At 38.7% G+C, this 15971-nt stretch overlaps 2 protein-coding genes across 11 annotated transcripts; one reads left to right on the forward strand and one right to left on the reverse strand.

Annotated features, from left to right (window-relative positions):
- Nucleotides 1-1611: 1611 nt before the first annotated feature.
- On the reverse strand, nucleotides 1612-4798 carry si:dkey-11p23.7 (V-set and Ig domain-containing protein). The gene is made up of 3 exons (XM_035393360.1): nucleotides 3587-4798; nucleotides 2545-2928; nucleotides 1612-2439 (listed from the first exon to the last, which is right to left on the reverse strand). Exons 1-3 carry the CDS (start codon nucleotides 3639-3641, stop codon nucleotides 2015-2017), a joined length of 864 nt encoding a protein of 287 aa, XP_035249251.1. The 5' UTR covers nucleotides 3642-4798; the 3' UTR covers nucleotides 1612-2014.
- Nucleotides 4799-5725: 927 nt separating this feature from the next.
- On the forward strand, nucleotides 5726-15952 carry siglec15l (sialic acid binding Ig-like lectin 15, like). Of its 10 annotated transcripts, none has more exons than XM_035383723.1 (12): nucleotides 5726-5820; nucleotides 6330-6722; nucleotides 7112-7468; nucleotides 8030-8060; nucleotides 8866-8924; nucleotides 9966-9996; nucleotides 10802-10860; nucleotides 11902-11932; nucleotides 12736-12794; nucleotides 13907-13960; nucleotides 14146-14181; nucleotides 15265-15952. In XM_035383723.1, exons 1-12 carry the CDS (start codon nucleotides 5775-5777, stop codon nucleotides 15294-15296), a joined length of 1188 nt encoding a protein of 395 aa, XP_035239614.1. In that variant the 5' UTR covers nucleotides 5726-5774; the 3' UTR covers nucleotides 15297-15952. The 10 variants fall into 10 exon arrangements, with proteins under 10 accessions (XP_035239614.1, XP_035239631.1, XP_035239639.1 ...); XM_035383740.1 differs by having other exon boundaries at nucleotides 12754-12794; XM_035383748.1 differs by having other exon boundaries at nucleotides 10820-10860.
- Nucleotides 15953-15971: the final 19 nt, after the last annotated feature.

The following is a 15971-nucleotide window of genomic DNA, read 5'->3' on the forward strand; positions in this document are numbered from 1 at the left end:
GTCAACTGACGGATAGAAGTGACTCTGACAGAAATAGAATAACAAAAAGGGTACTGAAACGAGCAGAATCATTGCTTGTTGACCAAACAGGAAGACTACATGCAGAGGACAGTGACATGCAGTTTATAGACTAAAAGCTGTGTAGGATAATATGTTTTTAATGACATAGAAAGTGAGCAGCATGGTGGGGTACTGGGATTAATATGCTGGGTTTTAGTTTGCTATCATTTAGCAGCCCTTATCTAGAGCAGCAGATTGGAAACAAGTGCGAAGTGTTGTCATTCCCTAGAGGGGGAAAATATAGTCCCAAGAGAGACAGCAAGTGCCAGAAGTGCATGATTGACAACTTCCCAACTTCACTACTGAACATTAAACTTCATTATACAAGGGCTTTAAGAAAGAGAGGGCAGTTGCTTATTTCAATTAGCTAAACACAATTAACTAGTTTACATTATTTTTAAATATGCAAATATTAATTCCTAAGATGAGGATATGAGTGTTATCTCTATATTTGTTTTTGTGTTAAGATGCTTGTGAGTGTAGGGCATACCTTGGTGTGGTGGTCCTGGTACAGGAGGAGAAGAGCAGGTGCACGGGAGCACTGTTGGAATCTCAACAGCCAGCTGGCAAGTTTGAATAGCCTGAACTTCCTGCGCCATGCTGCCCAAGGGAGGGGCCCTGGGAGGGGCCCAGAAAAGTCAAGCCTGGTGGGCCTGCGCAGGAGCCTGCTGTCCAGAGAGTGGCACAGGCTCAACAGGGAGCCGGTGGAATTGAGTAAGTGGGGATCAGGGGAACCAGATAGCTCCCTGATTACCCAGTGTGCCACAATGTCTGTGGAGCCTGAGGAACATCTCACCTGGAGTGCCATGAGCTGCTGTAACCAACTGCCTTTCATCTGCTTTGAGCCTGGGAATGACATTCCTTTTCCATAGTGCCCTTACACTGTCTTCAGCCTGATACCTTCATCTGTTACACAGCCTGTTATCCACATTGCCTTCTCCTGTAACCATTACCTGCTATTAACCTGGAGCTAAAGTCACCTTTTAAAAGAGCACTTTAACAGTCCCTACACAGTGATTTTTCTTCAGGTTGTATGTAACCCATATTTTCCGCTCATCCTTTGTTGATTTCAATCTGTTCAGAATGTTTAAATTCACCGTGTTTGTATTATGGTAGAATTTTAAAGAATATAATCTTTTTAAAATATGTTTCAAATGAAATCCTGGCATCAATCTTACTTTGCAGTGCATATTTCCTGTAGCAAAGAGCTTTAGTAAGATTAGAATTTAATAAGAAATAAATTAATTATTCTCAGAGTAAAACATTCTGTTTAATGAATAAGTTGTATCATATTTCTTGACTTATTCCTCTGAGGGAGGCATTTCCTTGGATAAGAAACAGAAAAGAAAACATTTGCTGGTTGTCAACTGTTGTTGTAGTTTTTAAGTCAGTTTTTAAGCTATTTTAACTTTATTACCAGCAATATTGAGTGTTTCAAAATAAAGGTTACCTTTGAAATATTTTATCTCTTGAGAGTGTAATTACACTGCCAGTTTTACCCTTTAATTTGTTATTATCTGTATTCTGGTTTTTTGATAGGTCTTATTCCATAGTCTGAAGTAATTTTGTAGTCTTGTGCAATTAAACTTACCAACACAGCTAACCTGCATGCATTACATGCACACATCTGATATTACAGTAATTTACCATTGGGCAGGACATGTCATGTCAAAATGAACATACTGATCCAGGCAACATGATCCCTAATGTTTGCCTCAAGTATTGATGATAAGAAATAGATCAATCAGTGGCATGTGTGCTATGGCTGTGTTGAAAGGAATATTAATAAGAGGGTAACAATAACTCCGTCACATGATACGTTGTCCCTTCCATATGACTGAAGCCGATGTGATTAAGTTGTTTCTGCAAGCACAGTTTTATAGGTTACAACCAGATATGTATGGAGTAAGAGACAAGCGACTAGGCTGTTTGTGAACATTCACGTGTGTTTGTTTCACTGGGTCTCACTGCTGACCCAGGAAGATAAAGCCCCATCGCTGACCAGCCAGGCACCCCATCCCAGGAACAATATCATCTTGGTCCCCAGGGAAAAGGAGAGTAGCAGCAGGACTGGGGTAGGTCCAGAGGAAGTCGGGACAGGGGTCGAGGTCAGCAGGTAGAGGGTGGCCTGATCCTTCCCCAGGGGGTTGGAGGCGCTACATGTGTACTGTTCTCCAGGGACGATGTCCTGCAGAAGACTGGAGGTGTGGTGCTGTGCAGGGGCCTCGTGAGCAGCAGGAGAGAGCGGGGCACCCTCCAGAGCCTCTCCAGGCCCAGTCCATTGGATGTCTGGAAGAGGGGATCCCTGGACACGGCATAGCGCCCTATACCCTGACTCTTCAGTGCCCTCTACTGACAGCCCAAGGATCCGTGGACCAGCTGCACACACACACACACACACACACATACATAACAATAATAAATCTAGTGTTTTAGTTTATCTGTGCATATTTGTACATTGAAAAGCACTGTAGTTGTCTGTACCTTCTACCCTCAGGCGTGTGCCCATCTTGTTCTCAAAGCTGGCATATGGGTGGCCTGGCAACTCAACACGACAGAAATAGCGGCCGTTGTCTTGCAAGGCAACGTTGTTAATCCTGAGTGACAGGTCATGCTCACGCGGGTTACCCTCCAGGCGGTAGCGGTGGTCCTGGTGAGGCACCGTCTGGCAACGATGGCTGTCGTTGTGGCTGGCACACTGGAAAAGCACTGTGGCAGTCGAACCGTGACCCAGTCTCCACATGACTAACATAGAGGAGTGGTGTGTGCGATGCGGATGGGTGAAGGAGCAAGGCAGCACTACGGGGTACCCCTCTATCGCCCGTACCTCTGGAGGCACCTTCATTGACCAGCCATCATCATGCCCAGCTGAAAAAGGTGGAAGAGCACAGAGTGAGAAGAACTTAAAGGGGACGTTCACCCAAAACTGAAATATAGCTATGTTTCCATTTGCCGTGAGCGCTATCTGTCCATCCTGATAGTTACGCTGGCATTTGATGAGTTTACTAGATATCTGCTGCAGCTCACCCTGATACAACAGACCTCAATGGGGAATATGAAACTCAATAGCAATGTCGCTTTCCAAATATGTAGTGACATAGGTACTCATAAACATATCCAAAACTATCCAGATGAATAGATAGCACTTACTCTTAGTAAATGGAAACATTAATTGGGGCTTAATTTCATTTTTGGGTGAACTACCCCTTTAATACCAGTACCTAACAGTGCAAACTCTCTCTCAGCAAATGACGTCTGGTGCATATGAAAGGTATATTTAAATGTGTTTATATTATAATAGGCTATTATAACAATGTCATCATATATCCTGTTGATTTGTACAGCGATAAAAGTCAACCCAGCCTTCTTTATTTTGACACAATGCACCATTGAAAATTCCTTAAAAATACCACAGTGTTTGGGCACAATTTTCTTCAAGTCCAAGTGAAATTATAATTCAGTATCCCTACTTTTAGTTGGACTGGCAGATCAGTTTGTCCGGCAATAAGAAAGTGGCTCCACTCACCTGCTGGGTGTAGGAGTAGGACGAATAGGAAGGTGCAGAGGTATTGAGAATCCATGCTGCTCCTGCTCTTCCTTTGAGCCTAGTGTGGTGGCGTGAGACTGACCAGACCAGAGCACTGTGACACATCTGCCCTGACTCACTGTCACTCGAACAACGTGACCAGGCCTGATATTTTCCCATCCTTCATCCACACGTGCACCACACACAGACACATGCCACTAAATCATGTCTGTTCCAGGCTCTGTCACAGCTACTTACATTGACATTATTACACACATGTGCTCATACACACACGCACATGCTCATGCACACACACACACACACACGCACATGCACACACACGCACATACATGCACACACTTTTGTACTTAATATTTCCTCAGAGGAGATGTTCCTTGTTCCTTACTGTTATACTTATATATTATATATTATGTATTATATATCATAATACTGACACTCATTTGCAGAGCAGTTCTCTTCCATCATTCAGTTACTGAGTGATCAGTCACCAATAACAATACTTGAAATAAATAGTACTTTTGGTCGACTTTTAATCCCTTTTTTGGACACATCTACTTAATTCTTACATACAGACGCTGAGTCTCATTTCTTAATGTTTTTATTGTCTCTACAGTTTTAAACAGTATTAACTGCTTACGGCAGGATTTTTTTCTATTTATTTACACTTTCATTGAAACTATAGTCTAACATGTCAACACATGAACCTAAATCAACAAAACACTATCTATTTTTGTCATTTATGTTGCTTTCACTCAAAATACAAATGAGAAACATTTTTCACAACTGTAAACACAAGACTTAACACATGATACAAAAATCAAGTCCCACCCAAATAAACTGACTTGACTTGGTGACAGCAGATGATAACAATATGAAGCGAAACAATTGTCAGATCAACAATCCATCCAACAGTCCATAATCAGCTATGAAAGAGAGCACCAATGAGTTGGTGTTGTTGAGAAATGGAGGCAAACAGAAGAGAATGCCAGCAGAGAGGAAGAGGAGCAGCACAACATGGAGCCCAGTGAGGAAGGGCAGTCTGTATGTCTAGTGGTACACCAGCCAGATGAATGTGGAAAATGGAGTCAAAGTGTCAAATGAAATTAGACTCACAGTTGTAGACCATGGAATAAATCAGTCTTTCAATGAGGGAAGCTGGCCAGATGGTGCACCCCAATTTGAACCGATCCACTGTAGCATCAATAATGGGAAAATACACAAATGAGGATAGGTAAGTGACCATGTTCTGTTCTTCATTATATTACATGAAAAGGTTTATGGTTGAAAGCCTTTGAAATTTATTTGCACGCTGTGCAATGCTTTGGGCTACTAAAAATGAGCCATGTTCAAATGATAAAAAGATGTTTAAATTTATGTCATATTCAGCTAGGTAATACTCCTCTGAGGCTGACCATTGGTCAGTGGCAACAAGAGTTTCCTGACCCAATTAGCTCTGCGTATTCGATGTCATTTCATCTCTGTATGGAGATGAAAAGTTTATGATCACCACCCCATGAGAAAATGTGCCTCACTGATGCAACAAATACAGTCTAGTCTGTGAGGCAATCACAGCAGAAGACTGCCAAGGATGGCTCTGACGCACAAGATTGTCTTGTCAATAAAAACATGAGGAAAGAACTGATGAGAAATGATTTGAGAACAGAAATGAGTTCACACATTTTTATATTACATTGTTCTATTTTATATGAATTTTGCTGTTCATTATTATCTTCCAAACTGTGTGCCTAACCACAGTGCACACAAATTCAAGGACTGTTGTACACACTGTAGTACATACAGTAGGCATTGACTCATTGACTAAAATACAGACTATTGCTTATTTAATTAATAGCCTCTTGAGAACCACTGCGTCTATTTTAAGTGTAACATTGTTGAGAAATGTACAGGCTTGATTTGTTTCTATTTGTTTTCCTGAAATGCTTTTTTACCGACAAGCCTAACTGATCTAGATTGGCATCCTTTTTCATGAATGCAGAAAGTTCTGAAAATTAACATGTCTATTGGAGAGACAACATTTATGCTCTTTTTCTGACAAATCAGAGAAAATCTATTTTAGTTGGTAGATGGTTGCCCAATGCAGTTTCCTGATTTCTCAACTGGTGCTCTTTCTTCTCTTTCAGAACCATGAGCATACAGCATACTGAAAATGTCTCACTGGGTGCTGTGCCTCCTTCTTCTCTGCTGCATTATAGGTAAGCTGCCTTCAATGAAGTGCTGCTGCTTCACCGTCATCTCACAGGTCTTCCAATAAGGGCAGTTATTAATGTGACCAAGGGTCAATGAGAAAGCAGTTTTTCAAAGAAAGGACAGTGTGTCTCAGTAGAATTTTTAGATATCAGCTCCTCTTGTGAAAGACAAATGTGTGTGCGTGTGTGTGTGTGTATGTATGCGTGTGTGTGTGTGTGTGTGTGTGTGTGTGTGCGTGTGCATGCATGTGATATTCTATGTCATTCTACAAATCTGACTCCTACTAGATACTTCCTTAAAACATGATTGTTAGCTGGTATTATAGCCTATAGCCATGAGACCTTCATAGAAAGGCATCTGATGTTGACACAATTTTTTTGTAGTTGCAAATGCCTATTAGACTTGGCATGCTTCAGTGAATCTAGTGTAGCTCAAGCACACTCTCTCCATGTACCACATACTTTGGCTCGCTTCTTAACTCTTACAAACCCGTTTCTCTCCTCAACTGCTCCAGGTTGCCGTGCTGTGGAGTGGTCTATGTCTGTCCCAGCTCAGGTGAATGGTACTAAGGGACAGAATGCCATTCTACCATGCACTTTTACTCACCCACAACAGCACTTTTTCACAGGGGAGATTCTTGTAAAATGGATAACGGGACAATTTAATGGGCATACCATTTTCCAGTGCAGTGTGATGAACAGCACTGAAGGGAGGTATGAGCATTGTTCAGACCCCAAGGTGCCAAACCGTTACTCTCTGCAGGGGAACCCACAAGACAGGAACCTGTCGCTCCTCATACGGGGGCTGGAGCTCACTGATGTCAAAAGGTACTATTGTAGAGTGGAGCTGGACAAGAGTAGAAGAGCCATGTACCAGAACAGAACAGGAACCTGGCTCCAAATCTCTGGTGAGGGTCGAATTTAAGCCGTCTCGCGTGTGATTACGAATCAACCTACCAATGTATATGCCATCTGTAGATGCTAGATTAGCACTTGGAACTACATTGTCACGTTGTTTGATTTTTATTTGCACCACACTGCCTGTAATAGTAGCACATGGGTCCTTTTTAAGGCAATGAAAATCTGGGCTCTTGATTGTTGGTGACTTTTTTCCACATGGTTCATTTCCAGATGACATACATTACCATAAATATATTTCAAATGGAAAATATGATGGTATGTTTTCAATGTCTAGACTAGTATACCATAGACCAAGGGCTATTTAATGTAACACAGAGGAGGTGGGAAATAAACCACCAGGGTGAAGATGTGATGGGAATTTTTTCCTCTCCTCCAGCTCTGCCTGAGATCCTCAACCTCACCCTGGTGCCAGGACCTCCACCCAGCAATGTCAGCCTGGAATGTGTGGCTGAAGGGAGCCCACGCCCTAACCTAATCTACCACTCTCCAGCAGGCCTGGCGATACCGGGCTTGATACCTGTTTCATCAGATACCAATCCCTTCCGGATCGTGGTTCGCATCCCTTTCACTTCACGTGACACGTATGTGTGCCGAGCCACAAACCAGCTTGGCACAGCGGAGCGGGTCTTCTCCGTGCATCAGGGGCCGTCAGCCCTTACCTTGGCCCTGTGCATCCCTGGTGCCATGCTCCTACTGGGTCTGATGCTCTTCGCGCTTTGGCTCAAGCAGAGAGGTGAGTGTCTGAAGCCTAATAGTATGGTATGCTTGAGAAACAAAGTTTCTCCTGTGTTAAGCTACTCTTGCATAGGGCATCTTGGAATGTTAAAATAATGTAAACACCTGTGCAGCAATGAATTACTGTAATGAACCGATGTGGTCATTCTGAGCATGGTTTATTATAAAATGCATTTTAAATATGAACAGCGTGAATACTTGATATCTGCACTTCAGGACCAGCTCTAGCCTTTGTGTAGTTGTGTAGCCTAGTTTGCAGAGGTAGTGATAATGGACTGGCATTACCACAATGCCTTCCATTATCCCATTTTGTTCCTTTTGTTTGCTGCCCCCCACCCCCCCACCCCCACACACACACTTAAATCACCTATGACTAGAACCGACCCCACTGCATTATTTCAAGATGTCACTGTATTTTTAAAAAATCATTTTGAATGCTTTTCTTATGCAAATAACCGTTCTTCTTCAAAGCAACAATCTGTATCTGTGATGAAACGTGAACGTGCACAGAACAAGGTTCACAAGACGTTTCTTGCTTTTTCCCTTTCTGATTCCAAAGGAACTGTACCAACCTGCAGCTTTGGACACAGGTATGGTGTTCCGAATCTTAAAAGGCACCTCATACTGTTTTCTGGAAAACAATATTTGTTTAAAATATATTTCTAACTATAACTTAAAACTCTATAAATTTAAACAGTGTATTTTAAATATTGAAAGTAAAAACATGCCATGGTCACAATTTGTCAATGGCCCATTTAAGGCTAACAAGTCAATTGTGTATGTACGTCCCAAGGGGTGGCACCAGGATCAAGGTGTGGGTAGTAAGGACTTACAAGCACAAGGGGAAGTGTCCAAAAAGTTTACAAACTTTATTTGTAAATTCCTGGAGTGTAGTGACTGAGTCTAGTGGCACAACTCAAGCATGTTCTGTTAGTTTTCATTAAAAAATTAATTAATTAAAAAAACACACCAAATCAAAAATTGGAAAGAAAATGTCTTCCGTTAGATTTTCGTATAGAGTGCTCTTTTTGTCCAGAACATTTTCTGGCAGTAATATTTGTAGCATACTGTACCTATCATATAGCTTTATATACCAAAAAGCTAAGGCAAAAGTGACGCAAAAATAATCCATGTCCTGTAGATTAAAAACATTAATCTGTGGACACGTCACCATATCAGACTTCTCCTCACCTGAGGAGCCTCATATGGATGTATTAATGTGTTTTTTCTTTTTGTTTTTTTGTGTGGAGTGAAATGCTTTTGAGAAAATATTAAAGTGTTCTGTTTGTTTTCTAATGTGCATTTGGACGCTTCTTTACTAACTTTCTTTTCTGGTCTTTTTTGTTTTACTTGAAATAATTCATTTCTCTTTTACCTGCTTAAAAATGGGGTTAGTAAAAATTTGTTCTTTAGGAACAAGCATAAAGAGGAAGCTCACAGTCAACCACCCGAAGGTATGTTTCCTCCAGTTCCCTCATCCCAAAACAAATTTTGGTGGTATATGTATTAACAGAATAAATCAACCTCATAAAAGCAATTATATGAGCTACCAACTCTAGCAAAACATTTTCTGTGGTACTTCAAGAGAATCTAATCAATAATAGTAAACTCATACACTGCATTAAATGATGCAGTAATATCGACAAACCAAATCATATAATGACATCTAATATCACATCATAAAAAATACCCCCATGTATATAACATTGTAACTAGATATTGTTGTGATTAACTTTATGAAATATATAGAGTACATTTTATACATACTGTAGCATAGTGTATGAAAAAGCATTGCATTTTAACTGACTGATTTTCAGTTTAATTCATTTCCATGTCTTTTATTTTATTATTGTGTGCCATGGTTTATCTTGCTTACAACCAAATTACCCTTAAGGGTCAGTTTTGATCTGAATGCTATTTTGCTAGCTGACCTGAGAATTTCAGACCAGTCAATCTGGTGCAAAGCTTGAGAAACAAAGTTTCTCCTGTGTTAAGCTACTCTTGCATAGGGCATCTTGGAATGTTAAAATAATGTAAACACCTGTGCAGCAATGAATTACTGTAATGAACCGATGTGGTCATTCTGAGCATGGTTTATTATAAAATGCATTTTAAATATGAACAGCGTGAATACTTGATATCTGCACTTCAGGACCAGCTCTAGCCTTTGTGTAGTTGTGTAGCCTAGTTTGCAGAGGTAGTGATAATGGACTGGCATTACCACAATGCCTTCCATTATCCCATTTTGTTCCTTTTGTTTGCTGCCCCCCACCCCCCCACCCCCACACACACACTTATATCACCTATGACTAGAACCGACCCCACTGCATTATTTCAAGATGTCACTGTATTTTTAAAAAATCATTTTGAATGCTTTTCTTATGCAAATAACCGTTCTTCTTCAAAGCAACAATCTGTATCTGTGATGAAACGTGAACGTGCACAGAACAAGGTTCACAAGACGTTTCTTGCTTTTTCCCTTTCTGATTCCAAAGGAACTGTACCAACCTGCAGCTTTGGACACAGGTATGGTGTTCCGAATCTTAAAAGGCACCTCATACTGTTTTCTGGAAAACAATATTTGTTTAAAATATATTTCTAACTATAACTTAAAACTCTATAAATTTAAACAGTGTATTTTAAATATTGAAAGTAAAAACATGCCATGGTCACAATTTGTCAATGGCCCATTTAAGGCTAACAAGTCAATTGTGTATGTACGTCCCAAGGGGTGGCACCAGGATCAAGGTGTGGGTAGTAAGGACTTACAAGCACAAGGGGAAGTGTCCAAAAAGTTTACAAACTTTATTTGTAAATTCCTGGAGTGTAGTGACTGAGTCTAGTGGCACAACTCAAGCATGTTCTGTTAGTTTTCATTAAAAAATTAATTAATTAAAAAAACACACCAAATCAAAAATTGGAAAGAAAATGTCTTCCGTTAGATTTTCGTATAGAGTGCTCTTTTTGTCCAGAACATTTTCTGGCAGTAATATTTGTAGCATACTGTACCTATCATATAGCTTTATATACCAAAAAGCTAAGGCAAAAGTGACGCAAAAATAATCCATGTCCTGTAGATTAAAAACATTAATCTGTGGACACGTCACCATATCAGACTTCTCCTCACCTGAGGAGCCTCATATGGATGTATTAATGTGTTTTTTCTTTTTGTTTTTTTGTGTGGAGTGAAATGCTTTTGAGAAAATATTAAAGTGTTCTGTTTGTTTTCTAATGTGCATTTGGACGCTTCTTTACTAACTTTCTTTTCTGGTCTTTTTTGTTTTACTTGAAATAATTCATTTCTCTTTTACCTGCTTAAAAATGGGGTTAGTAAAAATTTGTTCTTTAGGAACAAGCATAAAGAGGAAGCTCACAGTCAACCACCCGAAGGTATGTTTCCTCCAGTTCCCTCATCCCAAAACAAATTTTGGTGGTATATGTATTAACAGAATAAATCAACCTCATAAAAGCAATTATATGAGCTACCAACTCTAGCAAAACATTTTCTGTGGTACTTCAAGAGAATCTAATCAATAATAGTAAACTCATACACTGCATTAAATGATGCAGTAATATCGACAAACCAAATCATATAATGACATCTAATATCACATCATAAAAAATACCCCCATGTATATAACATTGTAACTAGATATTGTTGTGATTAACTTTATGAAATATATAGAGTACATTTTATACATACTGTAGCATAGTGTATGAAAAAGCATTGCATTTTAACTGACTGATTTTCAGTTTAATTCATTTCCATGTCTTTTATTTTATTATTGTGTGCCATGGTTTATCTTGCTTACAACCAAATTACCCTTAAGGGTCAGTTTTGATCTGAATGCTATTTTGCTAGCTGACCTGAGAATTTCAGACCAGTCAATCTGGTGCAAAGCTTGAGAAACAAAGTTTCTCCTGTGTTAAGCTACTCTTGCATAGGGCATCTTGGAATGTTAAAATAATGTAAACACCTGTGCAGCAATGAATTACTGTAATGAACCGATGTGGTCATTCTGAGCATGGTTTATTATAAAATGCATTTTAAATATGAACAGCGTGAATACTTGATATCTGCACTTCAGGACCAGCTCTAGCCTTTGTGTAGTTGTGTAGCCTAGTTTGCAGAGGTAGTGATAATGGACTGGCATTACCACAATGCCTTCCATTATCCCATTTTGTTCCTTTTGTTTGCTGCCCCCCACCCCCCCACCCCCACACACACACTTATATCACCTATGACTAGAACCGACCCCACTGCATTATTTCAAGATGTCACTGTATTTTTAAAAAATCATTTTGAATGCTTTTCTTATGCAAATAACCGTTCTTCTTCAAAGAAACAATCTGTATCTGTGATGAAACGTGAACGTGCACAGAACAAGGTTCACAAGACGTTTCTTGCTTTTTCCCTTTCTGATTCCAAAGGAACTGTACCAACCTGCAGCTTTGGACACAGGTATGGTGTTCCGAATCTTAAAAGGCACCTCATGCTGTTTTCTGGAAAACAATATTTGTTTAAAATATATTTCTAACTATAACTTAAAACTCTATAAATTTAAACAGTGTATTTTAAATATTGAAAGTAAAAACATGCCATGGTCACAATTTGTCAATGGCCCATTTAAGGCTAACAAGTCAATTGTGTATGTACGTCCCAAGGGGTGGCACCAGGATCAAGGTGTGGGTAGTAAGGACTTACAAGCACAAGGGGAAGTGTCCAAAAGTTTACAAACTTTATTTGTAAATTCCTGGAGTGTAGTGACTGAGTCTAGTGGCACAACTCAAGCATGTTCTGTTAGTTTTCATTAAAAAATTAATTAATTAAAAAAACACACCAAATCAAAAATTGGAAAGAAAATGTCTTCCGTTAGATTTTCGTATAGAGTGCTCTTTTTGTCCAGAACATTTTCTGGCAGTAATATTTGTAGCATACTGTACCTATCATATAGCTTTATATACCAAAAAGCTAAGGCAAAAGTGACGCAAAAATAATCCATGTCCTGTAGATTAAAAACATTAATCTGTGGACACGTCACCATATCAGACTTCTCCTCACCTGAGGAGCCTCATATGGATGTATTAATGTGTTTTTTCTTTTTGTTTTTTGTGTGGAGTGAAATGCTTTTGAGAAAATATTAAAGTGTTCTGTTTGTTTTCTAATGTGCATTTGGACGCTTCTTTACTAACTTTCTTTTCTGGTCTTTTTTGTTTTACTTGAAATAATTCATTTCTCTTTTACCTGCTTAAAAATGGGGTTAGTAAAAATTTGTTCTTTAGGAACAAGCATAAAGAGGAAGCTCACAGTCAACCACCCGAAGGTATGTTTCCTCCAGTTCCCTCATCCCAAAACAAATTTTGGTGGTATATGTATTAACAGAATAAATCAACCTCATAAAAGCAATTATATGAGCTACCAACTCTAGCAAAACATTTTCTGTGGTACTTCAAGAGAATCTAATCAATAATAGTAAACTCATACACTGCATTAAATGATGCAGTAATATCGACAAACCAAATCATATAATGACATCTAATATCACATCATAAAAAATACCCCCATGTATATAACATTGTAACTAGATATTGTTGTGATTAACTTTATGAAATATATAGAGTACATTTTATACATACTGTAGCATGGTGTATGAAAAAGCATTGCATTTTAACTGACTGATTTTCAGTTTAATTCATTTCCATGTCTTTTATTTTATTATTGTGTGCCATGGTTTATCTTGCTTACAACCAAATTACCCTTAAGGGTCAGTTTTGATCTGAATGCTATTTTGCTAGCTGACCTGAGAATTTCAGACCAGTCAATCTGGTGCAAAGCCTGTAGCACCCATTCCATTTTCAATTATAGAACCACTAAAATTCAGCAAAACTGGATGGATTTCTCCCCTTCGTTCAATTTGGAATGCCTGATTGTACACATAAGCCAAGATCATCATTGCAATCTCCTCCTTCAATTCAGGAGAGCACAATGATGAGTCAGAGTCAGGCACCTGATTGATCAGAGGAGGACACTGGTGTGAAATGAGACATGGTCAACCTGTTGACCGAATCCCTCAATACCTGGACTGGGTGTCTTAATAGAATGAACCACCCAGTAGCCCTGAATTACCTTTCTGAGCCTCGTGCAATCGCATTCATAATCACTCTAATGAAGATCTGAGTGTGTTCACAGCTCAGAGGCTATGTTCTATCCTTCTGTCCCTCAATCTTTCCCTTGTTAACAGCTCCAGACTTAGAAATACCTTAATATGTTAATAGCTTTGAAATAACTGAGTACATTCTCCCTCATAAAATGATCCACAGTATTTTGTTTACAATAAAGATACTGAAAAGATCATGGTAAGAACTAAAATGAGAGATTTAGGCTGACATTACCATCATGCTCCTTCCCCTGGTCTGTCATTTTTATTTCCTCTAGGAGATGATACAGGGATAGTATATGCTGAAATTAATTTGAAGAACATCACAAATGGTAAGTGTTTCCAGTGATGTAAGGTAACAGCACTTGTATACAGTTCAGAAAATTTTGCAACAACCATTTCAGACAGTTAATACAGTCAATACAGTCTTGATAATAAACATTGCCTTTTTTAATGATGTAAAGGAATAATATAAGGCAGAGTTGTAATTCCCTGTAATGTGGTTTATATTACACAGATCTGGTGCTGCCTACGATTAAAGATCAAGACAAAGGTAAGCGAACACTTTCTATTATTTCTCTTCCTATTTTCCTTTTAAAGGAATGCTGTGTAAAAGAGTAATGGGAGACACTGACAGTATGCTAACATCATTCAAAATATATTATGCTTACTGCATGAAACCTACGAAGAAGAAAAAAAAAACTTCCTTGGGACAATACCCTCAGCAATCACTTCCTGGGGAGCATAACTTATGGCATAAATGCAAAAGTATCTATGTATGCAGGTGATACTAACATTCCACTAAGCCCATACCTCTCATCGTTACGAGCGTTAACAAGTAACTTAGACTGTTACCTGTTCTAAACTGTCAGGTTTTAAACCTAACTACGTTAAGTGTATCCTATTGAGGATAGGATCACTGAAAGGTACAAACATTAACTGTTTTCATATTATTGTTTAGGCTTTAATTTAATGTCTGATGTTACAGTTGATGTTTCTTGTTTTATATGTTGGGCAAGGGTGGGTCGGATAGCAAATGAAGGTTGAAGTAGTAGGGACTGTGTCATTTTATATATCTACGTGTGCTATTTCTAATTAAATAACAATAATAATAATAATAATTATTATTATTATTATTATTATTTTATTATTTATTTATTTTTAAAATATTATTATTAATAATAAAGTTCAATAAAGTAGTCCTCTGAAGGGGGGAGGGTGTGGTGATGGGATTTAAAAAAAAAAAACTTCTCTGACAGCATTGGGGTTCTGTTCTCACTACTTGGTCTTTAGCATATTATTTGATGAGTGAATTTAATTAATCAAATTAACCTATTTATTACATTACATTACAGGCATTTAGCAGACGCTCCAGAGCGATTTACATTGTATCCAATTATACAGCTGGATATGTAGCAATGCAGGTTGAGTACCTTGCTGAAGGGTACAATGGCAATGTCCTACTGGGGAATCAAACCTGCAACCTTTAGGTTACAAGACCAACTCCTTAGCCATTATACTACACTTCCGTATTTATGTCAATGTACTGTCCAGAATGCTGAGGCAAACAATCATTTTGTACTTTGGTAAAGCTTTCTTGTATCTGACTGATGTAATATATCCTTGATCATTCCAGATGTCTGCTATGCTGAAGTGGTATTCAGTTGAAATGCTGCCTCTTTGAAGAAGAGCTGAATCCAACTGTCTCGGCTCTGACTCTATACTATGAGATTTCATGTGGGTAGCAGTGTGTTGTGATGGAAAGAGAACGTCAGGGCCTTAATTTGAGAATACTAATGCAGATAGCAAATGCAGTGTGCAAGTTCTGGTATGAATACATATGATGTGTGTCCATCAAATGCTATTCTAATGATGCAATATACAAAATGTACATGGCACATGTTGCAGCTAGGTAGGGTTTTGATGTGTAATGAGATGAAAGTGTGATGTAAGAACACATATGCAGTAGGATCTATGTGTGAATGTCTGCAATACATTAAAGTTTATTTTATAACTGCACCATATAAATGTCCATGGTAAGCCAGTGCATGATTGTTTTTTTCTTCAAGAACAGGCTTCTGCTGGTGTATTGTTCAGACCACTTACATCTGTTAAAACCACACTGCACCCAGTGCCTATTCCACCCAACCTGCTTAAAAAGTGCAAATGTCATTTTGTAAATAACTAGGTAAAGAAAGTATTGCATTGGTAAATTCATTTTATTTTTGACCTGCTAGGCTATTAGGCAGTACCTGAAGCTGACCATTGTATTGCAATTTCGGACACAGACATTTTTTCTGTTCAATTAAAAATGGCACCATTTACTATGTTTCAGACATCAAT

This window comes from Anguilla anguilla, chromosome 1, assembly GCF_013347855.1.
Source record: "Anguilla anguilla isolate fAngAng1 chromosome 1, fAngAng1.pri, whole genome shotgun sequence".
In the NCBI taxonomy this organism is placed as follows: domain Eukaryota; kingdom Metazoa; phylum Chordata; class Actinopteri; order Anguilliformes; family Anguillidae; genus Anguilla; species Anguilla anguilla.

Excerpts from the sequence above, each read along its gene's own strand:
- si:dkey-11p23.7 (XM_035393360.1), bottom strand. The coding sequence starts at position 3,641 with ATGGATTCTCAATACCTCTGCACCTTCCTATTCGTCCTACTCCTACAC. Across the intron at positions 2,929-3,586 it reads CCTACTCCTACACCCAGCAG|CTGGGCATGATGATGGCTGG; the intron begins GTGAGTGGAGCC and ends CACCTTTTTCAG. Across the intron at positions 2,440-2,544 it reads CACACGCCTGAGGGTAGAAG|CTGGTCCACGGATCCTTGGG; the intron begins GTACAGACAACT and ends GTGTGTGTGCAG.
- siglec15l (XM_035383723.1), top strand. The coding sequence starts at position 5,775 with ATGTCTCACTGGGTGCTGTGCCTCCTTCTTCTCTGCTGCATTATAG. Across the intron at positions 6,723-7,111 it reads AACCTGGCTCCAAATCTCTG|CTCTGCCTGAGATCCTCAAC; the intron begins GTGAGGGTCGAA and ends CCTCTCCTCCAG. Across the intron at positions 8,061-8,865 it reads ACCTGCAGCTTTGGACACAG|TAAAAATTTGTTCTTTAGGA; the intron begins GTATGGTGTTCC and ends AAATGGGGTTAG.